General features: G+C 47.2%; 1 protein-coding gene across 1 annotated transcript in view; it reads right to left on the reverse strand.

Annotated features, from left to right (window-relative positions):
- Positions 1 to 1,941: 1,941 nt before the first annotated feature.
- The window catches only part of Vps37b (VPS37B subunit of ESCRT-I), a 33,708-nt gene continuing 14,747 nt past the window's right edge, over positions 1,942 to 20,902 (reverse strand). The window contains exons 2-4 of the mRNA XM_020159463.2: positions 6,673 to 6,844; positions 4,881 to 4,963; positions 1,942 to 3,965 (exon numbers count right to left, since the gene is read on the reverse strand). Coding sequence (XP_020015052.1) covers positions 3,474 to 3,965; positions 4,881 to 4,963; positions 6,673 to 6,844 — 747 coding nt within the window. The 3' untranslated portion in view covers positions 1,942 to 3,473. The remainder of the gene's footprint in view (positions 3,966 to 4,880; positions 4,964 to 6,672; positions 6,845 to 20,902) is intronic.

Raw genomic sequence — 20,902 nt, forward strand, 5'->3', positions numbered from 1 at the left:
CTGTGACTCAGGCCTTCCTCTTACCGGTTGATCTAGCCACCCCCACCCCCAGGTCTCCCTGCAGCTGGTGAATCCCCAGCCACAGGTTTCAACTGGATGAGAGGGGTGGCTGCTGAGCTGGTGGGACCCCTGCCTCCCTGCTGGCAAGGACCTGCCCATCACTGCCACACCCAGCCTTTCTATTCAAGCTTAATAGGAAGGAGTCCAGGTTCCTGAAGGTGCAGCTGGCCTTGGGGTCCCTCCCCCATGTCCCTGGCATTTATGGGACACGAGGACAGCAAAGATCCAGAGAAGAATCAACAAGGACACTGGCAACCTCGGGCCAGCCTGAGTATGTGGGGCCTGCACACCCAGGCAGGCTGTGTGGGATCCTGGGTGTGAGTGCCTTGCAAACTAATCGCGATAGCATGATGGCTAGCAAGATGGAGTCTAGGCCTAATTTTTCTTTTGGCAGTACTGAGGTTTAGAACTCAGGACCTCATGCCTTCAGGCACTCTACCATTGGAGCCACGCCCCCAGCCCTTTTTTGGCTTTATTTTCAGATAGGGTCATCAGGTCAGATTGTAATCATTCTGCCTAGGGCCTCCCACATGACTAGGATTATAGCTGCATCCCTACTCTTGGCTCCCAGGTCTGCATCTTGTTTGTGAGACAGAATTTGTTTCAGAAAACATTTTAAAGCAAATGAGGCTGAATACTAACCTGTGGTAATGGGGTTGTGCTGACTACATTTGACTCAGGGAAGCAATGTGACCTAAGTCCTCAGTGATCAAACCGTGAAACAGACTCCACAAAGGCGTCTTGGAATAGAAATCAGAAGCCTTGAGGGTCTTGCCCTACTTACCACACTCAGCTTGGCTGCTGTCCTGAACAAAGGGCGAGGGAGAACAGGATCCAACAAGACTGAGCTCACGAGGAGGAGCCACAGAGGTCACTGTAAAGCCCAGAGTCCTCAACAGGGAAGACAACAAATTTGTCAACTTCCTAGCAGCCAGTGGGAGTGCAAACTACCACTGCAGATTCATTCTTTTCAAAGGTAAACTGACTTCTCAAGAACAGCTCCCTTCTTCCTGGCAGCATAACCACAGGCAGCTCCTGTGTGCCATCATGGGACGCTGTAGAGGAGGGGCCGCCTCAGGGGAGGCGGTCCTAGGTCGGCTCGAGCAGGGATGCTCTTGATGTTCAAGCCCAGGCACTGCAGCCCAGATAAACTGCTCAGCCAGGGGCAGCGGGCATGCGGAGGTGCAGGTGCACAGCTCGGAAGGACAATGGGCACAGGTATGCAGCTCTGCGCAGGAGGCAGGGTCCCTCCTCCCTCTCCCTCAAGAGCGAAGCAGCATCCACTGGGCCTTGGTATGGCAATGCCAGTGTCTCCTTGAACACCTGCTGGCAAGCCCCCAAAGCAAAACATCAGAACCACTGAAATCCTGCCATTTGAACTAATCAGCGAGCATCCTGGCAAGTGCAAGTTTCTGTCAATGGACAGCCCAAGCCTCGTGTCACCAGCACCACGGGTGCAATCCTGAGGACACTCCTATTCGCAAGTGCAGTGTGCTGCTTCCTGCCGAGACTGCTGAAACGCAGGACGAGCTAAGAGGCCCACTGGTAGTGCTGATGACCGGACAGGCAGAGCAGGCTTAGCCAGAGGCCAGTGACTCACACCTGTAATCCTAGCTTCGTTACTTTAGGAGGCTGAAACTGTAAGGATTGAGGCTCCAGGCCAAATCTGCAATACCCCATCCCCAAATTAGCCACAGAAAAAAGTGGATGTGTGGTGGCTCCAGTGGTAGCACGCCTGCTGTGCAAACAAGAAGCACTGAGTTCAAACCCTGGTTCACCAAAAAATAGTAAGTACAGGCTCAGTCAGCCCTACTGGAACTCTGACCACTGATGTTCTAGAACAAGTTGTGAACATCCCCAGGTAAAGAAGTGACAGGACTATTATTAACAATTCTCCATTTATTAAAAAGGGTCCTACAGCTTTACATCCAGTGCCAGACGTGGTCATGGACCGCAATGGCACAGCCAGCCTAAGCGGCCCCTCACAACATCCACCCCAAGCTTGTAAGTGGCAGCAGGGCCATGGACATTCTTGCCAGTGGCTGTGGCATCCAGGGGAGGTGGCACTGCTGGCTTGAGATCCACAGATCATGGCATGCCCACCTGATTGGCATGGCAGCGAATCATCCCAAACAGCTTGGTTTCTTTACAAAACAGTTAAAATACAGTGGAGTTCAAGTCCAGGAGGAGTATAGAAACTGAGGACAACGGCTGATGGCTCACTGGGACCAGCCGCCAGCTGATCACAGGTGACAGGGTAGGGCTTAAGTGCCACCAATGAGCACAGAAGCCTTTTTTGTGAACACATGGCACCTGTAGACAAGATCCCAGAGGAGGGAAAAGCTGGTGCTCAGGCTCTCTCCAAACCGCCCCACCCTCTTTAAGCCCAGATGCTGCCAGCCAGAGCAGAGAACACTGCCCGAGCAAATCCTGGTTGAAAGGGGCCAAACTTTTCTCCTGTATGTGGTAAGACAATGAACTTGGACAAGCCCTTCCAGGAATGTAGGGCCACCAATGAATGGCCGTGTCCAGCACCTCACAGACATCTGAGTCCTGGCACCAGGTGAATCTAAGGCACAGCACGGGCACCCGCAGGTGTGACCATGCACTGCTTGCACGAAAAGAAATTGCATTCACTTCACCTGCATTTTTTAAAGAGTTTCCCTGAATGGTCTTGTGTCAAAAGACTTTGCCACTATAAAACAGGAAAATTACACACATAGTAAAAATATCAGGAGAGTATCAGGCAGAGGGGCCAGGGAACGTGCTGTGCAAAGGCCAGCCCACACTTGTCTCCCGCACCTCTCCAGGCCTCTGGACACGGCAGGAGACCAAGTGCAAACTTTTGCTTGTGGCTTTGAAGCACAAGAAGTAGCCAGATGAGGGTGACTGATGACCTGCCCCATACAAACTCAATTGAGCGACACAGCTGCACATGGTGGCTAGGCCATGGGCACATGTTCTGGGCTGGCCAGACCACACTGCCCTCGCCAGGGCCACGACAGCTGATGAACCGAAATATACAGCACTGGTTTTTTTTAAAAGATACAACTGACCATGCTTATTAAATAAAGCTGCAATGGGAGGACCACGATTCTAAACAGGAGTGGGAGAGAAGCTTTTTCTTCCCAAATGCATCAGTTTGTCAACACTACAATACTTGGAAATCACCCAGAACACAAACTGATGCAGTGCACAGGCAGGCCAGGCTGCAGCCCAGTGCACCGCTTCCTTGGTGTACACAACCTGGGTCTCTACTTCTACTTACCCCTGACCTACAGTGCTAAAGTCTGATGGACATGCAGGCCCCAGGGCGCCCAAGCCCTCAGCCCAGCAGCCGGACCTTGCAGCCTCTGTTGCAGAGCCTGGCACAGCAGGTGGAGGGCATCTCCCAGAAGGATGGACACTGGCGATCACTGGAGGATGAAGCCGGGCTGGTGGGGAGGCAGCCGCGGTGGGGGTCTCTGAGGAAGAGCTGGCGGGTATGGGGACACAAGCTGCGCAGAGAATCCTTGCTGAGTGGGGAAGCCCACCCGGGGGGGCAGAGGCGGGCACTGTAATTCTGGGTATGGAATGGCCTGTCCTGAGCCCATGGCAGTGGTAAATGGGGTGGCTAAGCGTCCTGCAGGCACGGGGGGTGGAGGGGGGGGGATGCGCCGAGGCACAACAGAGGGGGGTCCACTGGCTTCCAGGGCAGGATAGGGCACAGGGGCAGCAGGTGCCGCCTCAGGCATCCTGGGTGGCAGCGGAGCAGGGGCCTGTGGGAGTCTCTGCCCCTTCAACACCAGCTCCTGGAGCTTCTCAACTTTCACCCGCCGCATGTGGGCAAGCTTCCGCTTGTTCTGGTAGACGTCAATGAAGGCATCTAGGGGAAGTTCTCCATCGAGAAACTTCTCTGCCATGTTCTGAAAGAGGCAGAAGAAAGCTGGTTACAGGTCCAGCCAACGTGAGAAGAAAAGCTCCCTTCAGTCCAGGCTCAGGGAGGGGCAACACCTCAGCTTCCTGCCAGCAGCCTCCTTCCCCTGGTGAGGATCCTGAGGTGCCCATACCTCTTCCACCACTCAGTACTGCAGACCTGGAGGCGCAGCTGGGGGCAGAGCCAAGGTGGGAAGTCCCCTATGAGCACTGCCCTCTGGAACTACAGCGCAGACTGATGGCAGGCCGGGCAGGACCCAGCCTTTCAAAGAAGGGGTAGCCTGAAGCTGCTGGGTCTACTAGCCCGCAGAGGTAACCGTTGCCCTGTCCCTACCCTCCTTAGTTATGGCAGCTGGAGGTCAACACCTGCTGGCTTTCCACCTGGCTGCAACCTGATTGGCAGATGCACCCTGGCTGGAGTCAACGGAACAGAAACTTGCATGCACCATCCATCCTGCCAAAGCCTAATGGTTAGTCAGACCAACATAGCCTGACCCTGGCAGCACGACATTTGGCCCTGACTCATTTCCTTACCCCTGGTAAGGTTTTGGCCGTGTTCAAAGGCTCAGTAGCCACCAGCTGACTGACTCACAGACCGCAGCTTCAGTTGCTCAGTCACTGGCACCCACGGGATCAGTGGTGATTCAGTGCAGCTTAGCCTCAAATTGGGCCTGAACTCAACTGCCGGCTGCTCCCTGGATCCTGCCTGGCACCTTCCCCAGTCACAAGCCAGGACGCCCACTCGCACACAGGCTGCAAGCTTGGTAGATGCCACTTCCTGACTGGAGGTATGGAGCTCCTGATCCTGGAGGAAATGGCCCTGCTGACTGACTAGAGTGACCCAAGGCCCCAGAAATGTATCCTAAATGTATCCTGGGCATTCCACCAAGGCTGGCTAGCCTCACCTCAGTGTCTTCCTCAATCTTGGCTCCTTCTGCTTGAAGAAGTGCCAACAGGGTCTCCAAGGAAGCACTGTTAGACTGTTGATCTGGAAGAAGCAAGAGGAACGAGTGTGGTGAGAGGCACCTCAGGAGACACCTTCCCACTTCCCCATCAAAGAAGTTATTTTCAACCAGAGAGGTAACGGGAGCGTCACACCTATTGTGAGCTGACTTTCCAAAAAGCTCAAAGGCCTTAAGTCCAGAGAAAAAGTGGCCAGGGGCAGCCTCGGAGCCAGCATCGTGCATCAGAGCACTTAGTGCTCATCACCATCTGCCCACAGACCAGCTAGTTTCGAATGTGACTTTAACTGTAATAACACTGATTTTTTTATTTTTTTTTGGCCACACCAGGGAATTGTGCGTGCTAGGCAAGTTCTCTACCACTGAGCTACACCATCAGCCTTTTTTAAAATTTTAAGACAAAACCTCACTAAGTTGGCCACAGTGGCCTCAAGCTTGTGATCCTCCTGCTTCCACTTCCTGAGTAGCTAGGATTACAGGTGTGCACAATACCCAGCTGTTTTTCCTATTTTTTGAGTCATAACTTACATCAAGCATGCACATCTGAAGTAAAAGACTCAAATTCTTTTTTTTGGGCAGTACTGGGGCTCTGGGGTTTGAACTCAGCTTGAGCCACTCCACCAGCCCTTTTTTTGTCATGGATTTTTCCAAGGTAGGGTTTTGTAAGCTATTTACCCAGGGCTGGCTTCAAACCATGATCCTCCCAATCTCTGCCTCCTGAGTAGCTAGGATTTCAGGTATGAGCTACTGGCACCCATCCAAAACTCAAATTCTTACATATGTATAAACCCCAACCACCACCACTAGTACCCCACCCGATCAAGACAGAGAACATTCTCACTCCCAGCAACTCCCCCAACTCTGACCTCTGCAACCAGACAGAATGTGCTCTGATTGCCTTCTTTCACTCAGCATCGTCTCTCAGGCCATGGTCTTCATGTATCAGTGACTCCTTTTAATGCTACTGGAAACATCACAACTTATCTATCCATCATTCTAAAGATAGACATTTAAACTTTCCAAATTTAATTAGTATGCAAAAAGCAAGCACACATTTATACTGATCTTCTGATAGACATAAACCTCCATTTACGTGGGACTGCAAAATTGCAGCCTATGCAGGGCCTAAGTGCAAAAGGCCAAGCAGCTTTCACAAGCTGGCCTTACTGACTGACATCCCTACAGCACGGGGGAGGTACACATCCACACCAGCTGTGCCATGTGCCCCAGTGTGAGTGTGTGATAGTGGGTCTTTTCTGAGATTATGGAGACGATGACAGGACTACAGCAAGCAGCAGGCATTGCTCACTGAAAGAAGACTTCTGACCCAATTTCTCCTTATCTAGATGTCCCTTGAAAGCTTTCAGAAGCACTATGGCCACTCCACAATATAAAATTCAATTCTTCCATCTCTTCATAAAGACCAAGTTAAAGTGTGCCATTAAAATAAGATGTTCCAAACTTTTTCACTATTAACTTTGAAGGCCAAACAATTGTTGAATATAATTAAAAAAAACTGCCTTTTTTCTATGCTATTTGAAGAAGGTGAAGTCTCAAATTGAAAAAGTGGTTAAGTATGTCCTAAACCAGCAATCCGGCTTTATATATAAGCTATTGTTTTAATGCAGAAGAGTCACTGTCTTAACCTGAGATTTCTTTCCTGAAATAGCGACAGACTGAAAATTTATTTTTCCCTCAACTCTTTATTTTCAAAAGACACCCCTAAAAAAGTTACCTAATTTGGTTTTCTTTATCTGGTAGGCTTCAAAGAGAACCTGGAGCTCCTGGTATTTTTGGGTCAAACATGCTTTCCGAGTGTCCAGTTGGGGCTGATATAAAAGGTTTCCCTCTGCCAGGCTGCGGTTGCTGGCCAGAGTCATTTCTTTGTTAAGCTGAACAGTCTGTGTCTGCAAGAAAAACATAGGTTGGACAAGTGTGTTAGTTCATGGACAAGTCTAGGGGGCTATGCCTACCCTACCCTTCCCCCATCAAGAGCCTGCTCTATCTTGCTGGTCTCAGGCTGACACCGCAGGCTGGCCAGACACTGCCTGCTGAGACCCAAGTCCCTCTGATTTCTCTTTCGGATGCCATCGTCTGTTCATAAAGAGCAAGGCTGGCTGCCTTTGCAACACATTTCCAGCATGAGCTTTCCTTCAATGGCCGCTGTGACTTGCATTCTTTACTACGGCTGCTGGGCTTGCAAAAGTAAATAGCTGTAAAGACAGGGCTGGAGTTGTTCAAAACAAGTTTCTGCTGCTCCAGAGGAAGTTAAAGAATCACTTTTATCAGAGGGGACCAGCTGGCAGATTCTCAATGCCGGCTTTATCATCAGTCTTAGGAGATCAAACAAGTCAGCCTGCAAGGCCCTAAGAATAAACCCTGTTTACAATGACTCGCTTCTTCCATCTTCCCATGCCCACCCCCAGCTCTTCCCATTAGCAAAGCTGATCTAAAGCCCCCCTCCTTACTTTGTAGATAAAGGTGACAGTGCAGACCCGAGCAGAGAGAGAGGGGAAATGGGAGGTCTCAGAAAAAAAGTAAAGGACAAAACTTGGCCAAAGTGTGTTTAAAGAAAAAAACAAAACACAAACATATTCATCCTCTAGTTCCCTTTTCATTCACTCGTGACCTGTTTCCTCTACCACAGTCCACCCACAGCCACCTCAATTTGCACCTCAAGTCCAACGCGTTCTCTTAAAGAGCTCTTCTTCAACCCCACCCAGCATTCATTTTCCCTTTAGTATTTTCTTACCACCCACCCAGTCTATTTCCTTCCTCTCCATACTCTGGATATAGATTCATCCCTACACTTCGCCCCACCACCACACCCATTTATTGCTCTTGCATAGTTTCTAGTACACATACTCATACCACAACACAGCGAAGTACCAAAACAAAGAAAAAAGCCCTGGGCTCAATGCCTCAATCAGGAGGTCCCTAACCACACAGCAGAGGACTATATTCAGAAGATACATATCTATAGGTCCCAGAGGTAGACAAGTGAGGCCCAAGGTCCCTGTCAGGCTCAGCTTAAAACTGGAAGGATTTTGGCCTCATGGCCAGTTAAACCTACAGCTCAACACTATGAAGGAAAGGCTGGGAAAGGCCCCAAAATCTGTGCAGCAGAAATGCTCTTATCCCTCTCTGCTTTTACTGAGCAAGAAAGCTGGAAGGCCCTCGTCTAACCTGGGTTCCTGGGGGCAGATTGGGCTGCTACGATGTCCCCACCCGCCCCATCCACTAGAGCAGTTCACTCTTAGTGGGTCTTGTGGACTGAGGTCCTGCATAAGTCTTTCCTTCCATTGTTAAGCCATTTAAAAGAACAAACAAAAATAGACCATTGTACAGCCTCTCTGGAAAAGTTTGGCACGTTCTTATAAAATTAAATGTGTAAATATCGTATGACTCAGAAACTGTAGTCCTGGGCATTTATCCCAAGGAAATAAAAGCTTACATGTACATGAATGTTCTGAACAACACTGTTTGTAATAACCTAAATGTTGAAGTAGCCTTGGTGTCTTTGACCAGGTAAACAATTACATAAAATGTGGCACACCCATGCCATGGAATACTACTCAGCAAGAAACAAGAGCACACTACAGATACACACAACAACTTGGATCAAGTTCTGGGGAATTACACTGAGTAAAAAAACATGAATCCCAAAGGAGTCCACTTTCCATGATTCCATGTATGCAATATTCTTAAAATTACAAAGCTATACAAATAAAAAAGATTAGTGGGGGGCAGAAAACAGCAGCCTCGGGGATCCTCTTGTGATGGCAATGAATTATGTCTGCATCCTGACAGGGTCAGAGCTAATTCCCTGGCTGTGAGAGTGCAGCATATCAGAATTTCACCAGACCACCAGCGGGAAAAAAAGAGTCCACCTCTTTTTCAAAGAGACAAAGGATCTTGGCACTATTTTTTACAGACGCACAAGAATCCATGATTATCTCAAAATAAAGCTTAACTGTAAGTGAACAAACTGCTGCTGGAATCTTTTCCTCTCATTGGTCTCATCTAACGGGTGACCTGCTGCTCTGTGCACATTGTCATTCTGACTTCAATCAGTCACCATCTGCCAGGCACTGAGGTGGTTACAAAAAACTCAGAGGAACAGAACACTCCTATTCTAAAGACAAACTGAGTTGAGGTAAATGGAACCAAGTCTTCAGCCCAGAACTATGAGGATCTACTGGCCCTTCTCAGATCTGAGAACATGGGCCTTGAGTGCCCGTCTGCTCTCCCTTCAAGCTGACTCACAGAGCCTCCCTCCCTGCCTGTCACAGCATTCACTTCTTCCAGAAGTAAAAACTGCACTGTTTTCTTGCTCAGTCTCCCAACAGAATACAAGCTACACTTGTCTTTGGTATGGCACATACCCAGTACACATAGCAGCCATTCAGTGAAGCTCTGAATGAATCCAGCCCCTACCCCATCCCCAATCCCCAAAAAACAAATTAGTTGAGGCCAACTCTGGCAAAAACAAACAAACAAACAAACAAAAAACACAGGTAACAGGACTGAGGATGTACAGAACTTACCTAGCACGTATGGTTCAATCCCCAGCACAGAAAAAATGAAAATAAGTAAGGTGGGTGGCAAAATACAGAGTAAGAAAAAAGTGAGCTGTGCTTTTCAAGGAATGAGCACCTCAAACCCTTTGTGCAACAGATGGGAGAGGTCCCATTTGTCTTCATTTAAACTACACAGGCTGAATCTATATAAGGGTGGGTGTATGGGGTCAAACACTGGAGTTCAGGGTGATTCCAAAAGCAGAATTCCCCAAAAAATTCTAAGCAGAGAAAGCACAGTGAGTGCAAGTCTCCCAAGGTGACCTCTGGAAAGGCAGCAACACTTGAACTCTAGCACGCTGTTAAATATGAAAACATTACTCTATGACTGGGCTGGGGGACGGGCTCAAGTGGCAAAGCACCTGCCTAGCAAGTGTGAGGCCCCGAGTTCAAGCCCCAGTGTGTTACTCTATGGCAACGCCTGTACATGTGAATCACCTTCTAAAGGAGGAAAGGGAGAGGCTCTTAAAAACCCCAATACCTACAAGCTTGGGTGTAGCTCAACGGTAGAGCACTTGCCTAGCATGTGTGTGGCCCTGGATTCTATCCCCCACAACAACAAAGTCCCAATTCCCTGTGAGCCAACTCTCTAGGAGGGGCCTGGCAAGGATACTTTTCTCACAACTCTTAGGTGATTCCAACTGCTAACTGAAAACTGCTGTATCAGTTTCACTGTAAAACGCATCTACAAATCTTATTCCCACAGGGAGTAAGTCCAGTCCAAAGCACTCATCCCACATACTGTGAAGTCCTGTGAGAAAGACACACAAAGAATGGGCTATAAAAAAAAGGGCGATTCGCCTGAGCAGGACACATAAAGCCAAAGTCACCAGCCAGCAAAGGAGGCCAAGCCAAGCTCCAACCAATGACTGTTAAACTGGTAGTCAGCTCTTTTTTTTTTTTTTTCTCCTGGTACTGGGGCTTGAACTCAGAGCCTTCACCTTAAGCCACTCTGGCAGCCCTTTTTTGTGATGGGTATCTTCAGGATAGGGTCTCACTGGCTTGAAACCATGATCCTCCTGATCTCTGCCTCCTGAGTAGCTAGGATTACAGGCGTGAGCCACCAGTGCCCAGCTAAAACTGGTAGTAATTTTTACATCTTTGGGCATCCAGATATTTTTGTGTAAGTAAGTAATGGCCACCCAGAATATGCCTACAGCACCCTCCAGGTAGGGGGGACAATGGCAGCAAGGTCAAAGGCAGGATGTGTGTGCTGAGGGTGGGCAGAATTTCTTTTCTTAAGCATGTGAACAGGCTCCTCCAACACTCCGGTGGCCCCAGAATACCTCTCTGATGCTGCATCAGGTATACAGAAAAACCATCCTCCTCAGTATTCCTCTGCTATTGCAGCTGAGGAAAATGAGGAGGAAACAATCGGTCTTGCCATGTGCAAAGCAAAGACGAGCTGCTGTACAGGACCTAGGACCGCTAGGAACCAACAGCAGACACTGCCCACCAAGACCCAAGAGGCAGCCCAACTCTCAGGACAGTACACCCATACCGACCCCAATGTCTGCAACTAAATCTGGACAGTGACTCTTGAGAGTGCTTAGAGAGGGCTGTTATTTTAGGAAACATCAAAGATTAAAAAGGATCAATCTTAAGTTGCCCACAACCTCGTCTTCATGATAGGTGCCAACAGATAACTGAGACTGAGAATAACAATGCCAATCTCCTGATCTTTCTCATGGTCCCTTTTCCTAACCATAAAGAAAGCTTTTTCAGGAAATCACTTCTCTGTGGCGAAGAAATATTTTTATAATTGTACTCAGTTTCCTTCTTCCCCCTGAAGAAAACAGAATCATGACAGCCTTTATGAGGTGCCGCTTACACCTCATCTGTCTGTCTACAGGCATGGAGCTCCCTGGAAGGACATTCACCCAAAGTTAACAAAGCAACCCAAGCATAATGGGATTTTTTTTCACTTTCCTCTTTCTACGTTCAACTATCATAGTGTTTGATTCATTGTAACAAGCATACATTACAGGAAAAGTTATTTTCTTACATTAAAAAAACCCATTAGATATTAGTACAAACAGAAGAGCAGTTATTCTAAGAAAACAAACTGCCTTGGCTTTAAAAATGAAACAATAATCTTATATTTTACGTGCCTAAGGCAGAAATGTGGAGAACCCTTTATTCTTGGGGTACATACATTAGGAAACGCAGCTCTTAGAGAACCCATTCCATCTCACATGTACATGTCATTATTTTGGTTAATAAATGATAAAATAAGCTTCATAAGGAACAAAAACAAACTCCCCTCTGCACATGCAATAATTACAAATGAGAGGCAGATGGGGACAAGGACAGGGATAGGAGACTGCCTGCAGTCCTGTAGGCCAGTGATGGGTCAAGGGTTTGGGTTTCCAGTGAATAATATCCAAACCAGCTACTTCAACTTAAAAACCTGAATCTAGCTGGCCAGAGTTGGGCTCCTTTTGCTCTTGTAAGTGTGCCTTCCTAAATACTAAGGGAAACAGATTTGTCTGTATTTCCAAGCTAAACCTTTGCATGGAAAAATACTCTGGGCAGTCCCTGACTCCCCCTTCACACTGCAACATAACCTTTAATCCTAACAAAGTAAATGACATTATTGAATGATGTTACCAAGTTTAAGCAAATGAATAGAATTTTTTGTGATACTTAGGTTTGAACACAGAGACTTGTGCTTGCTAGGTAGGTGCTCTACCACTTGAACCATGCCCCCACCCCAGGTTTTCTTAATAGTACTAGAAGTCTGTCAAGTGCTTAAAATCTAGTGATCACTTGGGATTAGGGCTGGGTTTTTAAGGTAAAAACACAAGGATGCCATCACCTATCACCACTCCCGAAGGCCTAGTATTTACACAAAGTGAGAAATCCTGTTTTGTTTAACAAGCAAACATTTTATTGGACAATCAGAAGCTCCACACCTGGTAGACAAGGCCCTTTTCTCCCCACTTGGTCATGTTGACACCTCAGCCTAGATTACCCTTCTGCCCAAATCTGCAGCAGCCCTGCCTCCCCATCCCCTCCCTCAGGCCTGCCTTGCACCAGCCCTTGAGGACTCTCCCCACCCTTCTCTTGGTATGCAACCCCTCCATAAGAATCAAATCCCACAGGTGACTGCGCCCTGTGGAACTGGACCCACCTTCCCCATGAAGTAAAATGACATTTAAGTTACATCTACTCCCTCAATGAGGACATTAAGTCCCTTAGAGAAGCACAACACATTCCTGCCCTCAAGCCACCCAGGCACCCAGACCACTGCAGGCACATCACTAACCGGAAGCTCAATTTCATCCCCAAGAATCTTTATAACTGGGGCCTCAGGCCACCATCTGTCAGTTATTGTTAAAATCTTACTAAGCTCTTCTATTAGCATCTTTAAATGTTTATCACAATTTTAAACAGTTAACATCATAGATGAATGATTATTATACACAACTAGATGTTGACTGGGAAACTACCTGACTACCTGGTTTGCCACAGCAGTGATAATGGTTTGGCAATGAACTGTAAAGGGCAAAAATTAGGACTGACATCATTCTAAAGCTAGACATAGCACACAGGGAGACACCTTAGGCAGAAGGTGACTTTGTGCAACTCCTCTGTTTACAGCTGAAATTCAGCCCTCTTACCACTTAAAAAGCTCATCAGCATGTGAGATTGAAGTTATTATCAGGAGAGCCCTAAAGCCACTATCATTTACATTTTAAAAATCACTCACACTGGTCAATGGTGGCTCACACCTGCAATCCTAGCTATTCAGGAGGCAGAGATCAGGAGGATCATGGTTTGAAACCAGCCCCTGGCAAATAGTTCAAAGACCCTAGCTTGAAAAAAAAAAAATTCATCACAAAGACAACGGGCCGGGGTGGGGGGGGGGGAGGGCGGGAAGTGGGGTGGCTCAAGCGGTAAGAGCTCCTGCCTAGCAAGCAGGAGTCCCACAAAAAAAAAAAAAAGAAAAGAAAAGAAAATCAAAGAAAGAACTATTTAGGGTGGGCACTCATGCCTGGAATCCCAGAGTCTCAGTTGCAAGATCCTGATTTGAAAGCAACCCAGGCAAAAAGTTTTCAAGAGGCCATCTCAACGCCCATCTAATGGCTGGGCATGATCATGAGTGTTGGCAATAATGGCGCCGACAGGTTTTAGTTCTTACTGCACCCTTAAGCTTCTGTTTCCCAGGGTCACAGTCCTGCCTCAAGTCTAGCTTGAATTCCCCTTCTGCCCCAACCTCCAATCAGCATGAACCATAAGATCCTAACCGATCAGATCATGCCGAGTCCTACTGAGGAGTATTTAAGCCCCTGTCCCCCTCCCCCCTCCTCTCTCTCTCTCTCTCTCTCTCTACCCGCTCCACCCGGCAATAAAGAATCTCTTGGCCAGATCACTCCTCTCCGCATGGTCACTTTAGGGCCTACATTTGGTGCCATGACTCGGATCGGGTTTCCCCACTAATCCTGGTGGGACCCTGATTCCGATTCACCCCACGACCACCCTGAGGACGTGACTGGCCAGGACTCATCCTCCTGATCGCCCTCACTTGCATCCAACACCGGACATTCTTTGGTGAGTCCACCTACCCTTCTTGGGCTCCCTTTTGTGGTCTCTCCCTTCGGTGTCTCTGGGGTTTGAGCATTTTCCCTATTTGGCTATCTCTGGGGCTCAGACGGTACAGGGGTTCCCTTCCCTCTCATCTGGCTTGGGTCTATTTTGTCATGGGTCTCAGAGACCCCCCATCCAAAAAGCCTGGTGCCAGGTGACCCATAGCCGCAGGCCCTTTGGCCTTGCAAGCCACTAGAACTCAGTGACAACTGATTCTCATGCGCCCTGTGCTGTTCTTGGGTATTTGAGTTGCACGGGGACACCCCACGATTCATAATATCCTCCCATTATCACCCTCTGGGACCAGGTACCACAATTGGGGCCTCCACGTCCTCTTTGCTGCCTGACTCCCCACTGAGATGCCTCCTCAATAATTTGGATACCTTGGGTTTGACCCCAGATATAAAACCAAAAAATTTAATCCACTTTTGCACTCAAATCTGGCCCATTTATCCTTTAGACAACCAAAGTCACTGGCCCCTTTTTGGGTCTTTAGATCCCAGTCTCCTGTGGGACCTATATAACTACTGTGAGCAATCGGGATGATGGGGAGAGATTCCATATATTCAAACTTTTTCATACATCCGTCTAAATCTGGCCCTCTGCGCCACTTGCAAGCCAAACATGTACTTCTTGCTTTCAAACCCTCCCTCTGTACTTTCTGTTCCCCTGTGCAGATTCTAAATCAGTCAATTCCTCTCCCAAACCTCCTCCTTCCTCATGTAAGCAGACTTCTTGCACTGCTTACCATATCTATCTCCTCCTATCTTCCTGAAAAACTTTCCCCGTCATGGAGTTAAGCAAGCCACTCCTTGCCAATTCTGGCCTCAAGGCGGTTCCAGCTCTGGGAGAGCTCATGCTCCCTTCTTGTGGGCTGAGACAAAGCCCTGGATTTATTTGGGTACACCTCATGCTACACTGGTGGAGTCCTGTTTGATTATGGCATTTGACGATTGCTTCTCTTCCCACCCCCTCCATCTAATGTCCATTTTTCCTGAGACAATGACCAGAGAGTGGAGGTTTCGTTTTGCTGAAAGCCTGCCAGTACCAATCAATGGGAGCAACCTCCCATTGAGGCTCTGCGTTCCCCTCCCTTACCTAAGATGTCAGCACACCTTTTCTGCTTCCTCCATGGTCTCACCACGTGTCCTTTGTCTCTGTCTGCCTTCCCCTCCCTAGGCTTACTGGGACCCTGCCTCCCATGAAAACTTGTGGCATGGTACCTTATGACTTAAGTTATTCCAACTAGTATGCCAGGCCTCTCAGTCTAAAGTAACTTTAAGTCAGCTGCTTTACGAAAGCGCTTACAAAAAAACTGCAGCTGCCACACTGACGCTGTAACTCCACCCCCACAAGGGGAGGAGGGAAAGCAAACAGGCGCACCTATGCACAGGATGCCGGCTTCTGGACACAGCAAAAACGCCTGCCATAGCTAAGAAAATCCATAGAGAGGACCCAGCAAATCCTGGGCCACCAGCCACACATTGCGATGGCTGTGGCCTGCCGCCACTTCCCCTAGAATAAACGCACGCAGAGTACATAGGAAGGGGGGAGGGGCAACAGGCCGCAGGATCAGGCCTAGGCAGTCAGGGTCATTTGTCCCAGGTGTGTGTGGAGGGAGTGACGCCTTGCACAAGTCCTGCTCCTAGCCCCACCTCCCACCTCAGGGCATCAGACCCAGCCCTTGTAAGCCAATTGTTAGCTCAAGGTTACAGTTCCAGAAATAACAAAATAGACATTACTGTGGTCTCTAAACTTCTCATTTAGAATTTTCTATACCTTTGGCCTCAGCTTAAATTTCTCCCTCCAAATATTAACACTAGTTGTCCCATATGGTACTGTTATTGGCCTGAAATGCCCTCTGAATGCCCTTCTCTAACTTTACAAATGATTTATTTGTTAAAAACGTAGCCTTTATTAAAGAGGCTGCCTGCTGTTAGCTAAAAGATGGGATCCTAACATTTTGTTCTTTCTAGATGGGACCTGCATCTTCCAGTCTTCTGGCTGGTAGATGTTGGAAGTTTTATACTGAGGTCGGCCTCAGTATGCCTTGGGTGACCAAGAGAAGTGCCCTTCACAGGGTTCCTTAAATTACAATACCATACTCCAATTAGACCTTTTCTATAAAAGTAAAAAAAGTAAACTGAGGTCCCCTATACAATTTTGTACCTTCTAAGCCACTCCAATACTCAGAACATCTTAACAAGTGCTTCCCTCGTCAACAGGCAATGGTAGGAAGAGAGCAAGTCGTATGTCCCCTTCCAGTTATCAGATCCAAGGAAAATTTAAAAACATCTAAACAGCTGTACTGATGCCCAGACAAATATAATCAAGCCCTTATCTCTGTGATCCAAACCTTCCAACTGACATGAAAGGATATTTTGCTTCTACTAGACCAGACTCTTATCTCATTAGAAAAGCAATGGGTTCTAGCCCATTTCCAACTCAGGTTGGAAATGATTATATGGCTCAAGCAGTAGAGTGCCGCTTTACAAGCATAATGTCCTGAGTTCAAACCCAGTACAGCCAAAGTAAAAAATAATAATAATATTTGGGGCTGAGGAAGTAGCTCAATGGGAGAATGTCTGCCCAGCATGTGCAAAGCCCTGGGTTCAATTCCCCAGTATTACTAAAAAAATTAAAAATGGTAAAGAAGATAAGTGGCATTAATGTCATTTCAGCCATCTCATAGTGGAAAAACATAGTTTAACCTAGACCAGATCCCTCGTTCTTCAAGTGAGGAAACTGAGGCCCAGAACAGTTCAGAGACTTGCTCTCCAGAGTGTCAGGTGTCAATGTAAATTAACAACTTTACTTTACAGCAACAACCTAAAAAAAAAAAATCCTCTTACCTTTCTACAGCATCTTAAGGACGCTATCAGAAAGCATACCACAGTGGACCCAGAGTCACAGGTGAGAGAGGTTCTTCTCAAAGATAAATTTCTAACAGTTGGCCCCAGATATTAGTCAAAAACTCAGACTGTGGCTGAAGGGAAAAGTCACTGAACCAAGTAATACAGCTAGCCATGTCTGTATTTACGGCTAGCCGTGTCTGTATTTACGGCTAGCCGTGTCTGTATTTACGGCTTTGTCTGTATGTCCGGGACCTTACTAACAGGAGAGAAAAAGGTAAGAGACACCATGGCCTCATTGCTGCTCTCAGAGAGGGCCCCACCCAACTGGGGCCTGTATCCTGAACTTGCTACCATGGTGGACAGGAGGGGCACTTCTGCAGAGAATGCTTAAGGGGGGACAGCCTGGGAGACAGCCCCGCCCCCAATAGGGACCCTGCCCTCTGCAAGGGTAACCACTGGAAGTCTAAGTGCCCCTGTCACCAGATGGAAGGCGAGGTGCCTCTCCTCCTATGGAATGATGGGTCCAAGCCTCCAGTCCACATGCCACTTCTTGGCATCAATGTTGATGAGCCATAATGGCAGAAAAAAAAGTCATTTTCCTCCTAGACAGTGGAACCTGTTTCTGTTTTACCTTTTTCTCCTGGTCCCTGGTCCAATGACAAAAGTTATCATTTGGGGAAAATCTGGCCAGCCCCTAGAGCGCTAGTTTACCTGGCCTCTGGCCTGCTCTTGGGAGACCTCCTCTTCTGTCACTCTTTCCTCATAGTACCTAAAACTCCAGTGTCCCTGCTGGGACAAGATTTACTATCTCAATTAAAAGCTTAAATTCTCCTCCCCCAGGCAGCTATCTCTGCTGCCCCCTCCTTCAGGAACAAAGAGATTCCACAGTGTGGACTGATGAGATGAGTGTAGGGTGAGCCAGGATGGCCCTCCCTATTCAAATAAAACTCAAAAATCCCTCAGTTTCCACACCTAAAACAATATCCCCTCAAGCCTGAGGGATGATGAGGCTGTATGCCTATTCCTTAAAACAACAAGGGCTACTAATTAGTTGCTCCAGCCCCTAAAATAAATTTAACATTCTTATAAAAGTTAATTTTAAAATACAAGTTACAAAGTAAACAACTGGAAAGGATATAGGTAGGTAATAAATGTATTTTTTGAGAAGTTAAAGGAAAAAGGAATGGTTTTTTGGATAAGAAGGGATTTTGGAAAGAAGGGTTTGTCCTAAAGATTGTTTCACATAGGAAAGATGAGGACAAACCATCAAAGGGTTTAGTATGTTGTATGAAGGTCTGAGTAAGTTTGAAAAGTGTATAATAAAAGCTTCAGTGTGTGATAAAGTTAGAGTTGAATATAATCTAAGAGTTGCCTAAAAGATTTTTAGGGTCATGTCAAACTAAAATCAAATCCTCTATGTCTATGAAATAACAAGGTTATCTTAATATTGTTCTGCTCTGAGTAACATCTACAAAAAACCATTACAGAGAAAGATTTTATCAAATTATTTGTATTTTCTGATCTCATCAAGCTTTAAGTACTACTAAATCAGAGTTCATTTACATATTTGCTTATGTGCCTTAAATGATCACCTTGTAACAGTGTTATCTAAATATGGGACAAACATTTATAAGGTTAAAAGTGTCAACTTATATAAAATAATGAGCTAAAGCTCTCTTTTATCCAAGAATGTTACATTTAAATCCTGACAGCCCCTGCCTCCCACAGGTCACCTACCTAGGTGTGGCCTTAAAGGGACAGACTCACTCCCTAAGTCATAAATGCATCAACCCAATCTTCCGTTTCCCAATCTCCATACCATAGGACAGCTTACAGCTTTCCTGGCAGTTATAGGATTTTGCAGAATTTAGATCCCTAGGCATGTAATCCCTGAACAGACACCTTTTTATGCTCCTCCTAAAATTCCTATTTGGGTCTTAGATAATGTATGGCCACCCATTTCTCTTAGAAAACTTGCCTCCAACAGACTCTGCTCCTCTGATTGACTACCTGCCTTCTCAGGGAACTTCTCAGAGAGCATGCAAACCAGATCCTGCCCCACCCTATAAAAATTTGTTAAACCAGAGCATCTTGTTCTCCAAAAAGGATCTTCTACCCTCTCCATTGGGACTTCGATGGACCAGCCCTCATCTGGTCATTCTCATGACCCCCACTGCTATCAAGCTCAATGGGTTCCCCCAATGGCGGCACCTCTCAAGAAACAATTAGAAAAATGGAGAAGGGAACTGGAGGACTCTTGAAATTGTCTAGGGAACAACATTTCACAGTGGTTCTCCTAGCCAATGCCCATCCTAACGCCTATGTTCTTGCTCTCCTACTTTTAAGCTTCCTTCCTTGTATGTCTGCTCTTGCTAATCAAAAATTTAACCAGCTTCTCCTCCAAGGATACCAACCCCTAATAGCACAACCAGAGGACACCTATAATGGACCCTACCAGGACACCAGGTTATAAACATGAAGACCCCCTTACAGGACACCTACTACAATTCCTCGACTCCCTACATGAGGATAGTTGGCTGATACCCGCCATGTGGAGGTCAGAGGATTGGCTCAAGACTCTTTACAACCTGTGGCTACAAGGGACCTTCATCAAACTTCAGAGAGGAAGAAATTTTCATTTTCGGAGCCTGGGTGTATGCCATCATGACGCTCACCACCCCAAAACTGTTTGCCAACTAACCCTCCCTTCCCCTACACCACCCCTTGCCAGCTCAAAGAAGCCAGGGCGAACACAACGCCCCCTTCCTTAACAAACAAAAAAGGGAGGAATGTTGGCAATAATGGTGCCGATAGGTTTCGGTTCTTACTGCACCCTTAAGCTTCTGTTTCCCAGGGTCACAGTCCTGCCTCAAGTCTAGCTTGAATTCTCCTTCTGCCCCAACCTCCAATCAGAATGAACCATAAGATCCTAACCAATCAGATCATGCCGAGTCCTACTGAGGAGTATTTAAGTCTCTCTCTCTCCTCTCTCTCTCTCTCCCCCTCCCCCCTCCCTCTCCCACCCAGCAATAAAGAATCTCTTGGCCAGATCACTCCTCTCCGCATGGTCACTTTGGGGCCTACAATGAGCACCTGTCATCCCAGCTACATAGAAAAGTACAAATAAAGAGGGTGAAGTCTAGACCTGCCTGGACAAAAAGGGAAACCCTATCACAAAAATAACAAATGCAAAAAGGCTGGAGGCATGGGTCAGTTGGTAAGAGCACCTGCCTAGAAAGTACAAAGCCATGAGATCAACCCCCAGTACTGCAAAAAAAAAAAAAGACAAACTCAGGCAGGCATGGTGGCGCACACACTTGTAATACCAACACTCAAGAGGCTGAGGCAGGAAGGTGGAGAGTTAGAGGCCAGCCTGGGCTACACAGTGAGACTCATCTCAAAAAACTGAAAGAAAATAATAAAAAAGAAATAAACACTTAGGAAGTCTTGAGTCTCTAGGGAGACAATGATCAGAGAACAGCCAGGCCTCCCAAGTCCCATGGTCAAGGTCATCCCAGTACACAGCCCTTCCAGGTGCAAGTAAGAGGAGGAGGAGGAAAATCAAAGTAGATACGATCTAAAGACTTTAAATGCTGGGTTTGTGGCTCAAGAGCAAGAGTGAAAAGATGAGCACCATGAACCCATGTGTAACCTTCTCTCAAGGTCAGAAGTAACAGTTGCCAATCTCTGTTTCTTTTCCTCTTCCTCTCCTTCCTCTTCTCCATTCCCACCCTTTCTTTTTCTTGGTTTTTAAATTTTTTTTTTTTTTGGTGGTACTAGGGTTTGTACTCAGGACCTCACACTTGCTAGACAGGCACTCTACCACTTAACCCACTAGGCCAGCCCTTCTTTGTGTCGGGTATTTTTCGAAATAAGGTCTCCCTCAAACTATTTGCCCAGGGCTGCCTTGAACCTTGATCCTCCTCATCTTTACTTCCTGAGT

The sequence above is a fragment of the Castor canadensis genome, chromosome 18 (genome assembly GCF_047511655.1).
Source record: "Castor canadensis chromosome 18, mCasCan1.hap1v2, whole genome shotgun sequence".
Classification (NCBI taxonomy): domain Eukaryota; kingdom Metazoa; phylum Chordata; class Mammalia; order Rodentia; family Castoridae; genus Castor; species Castor canadensis.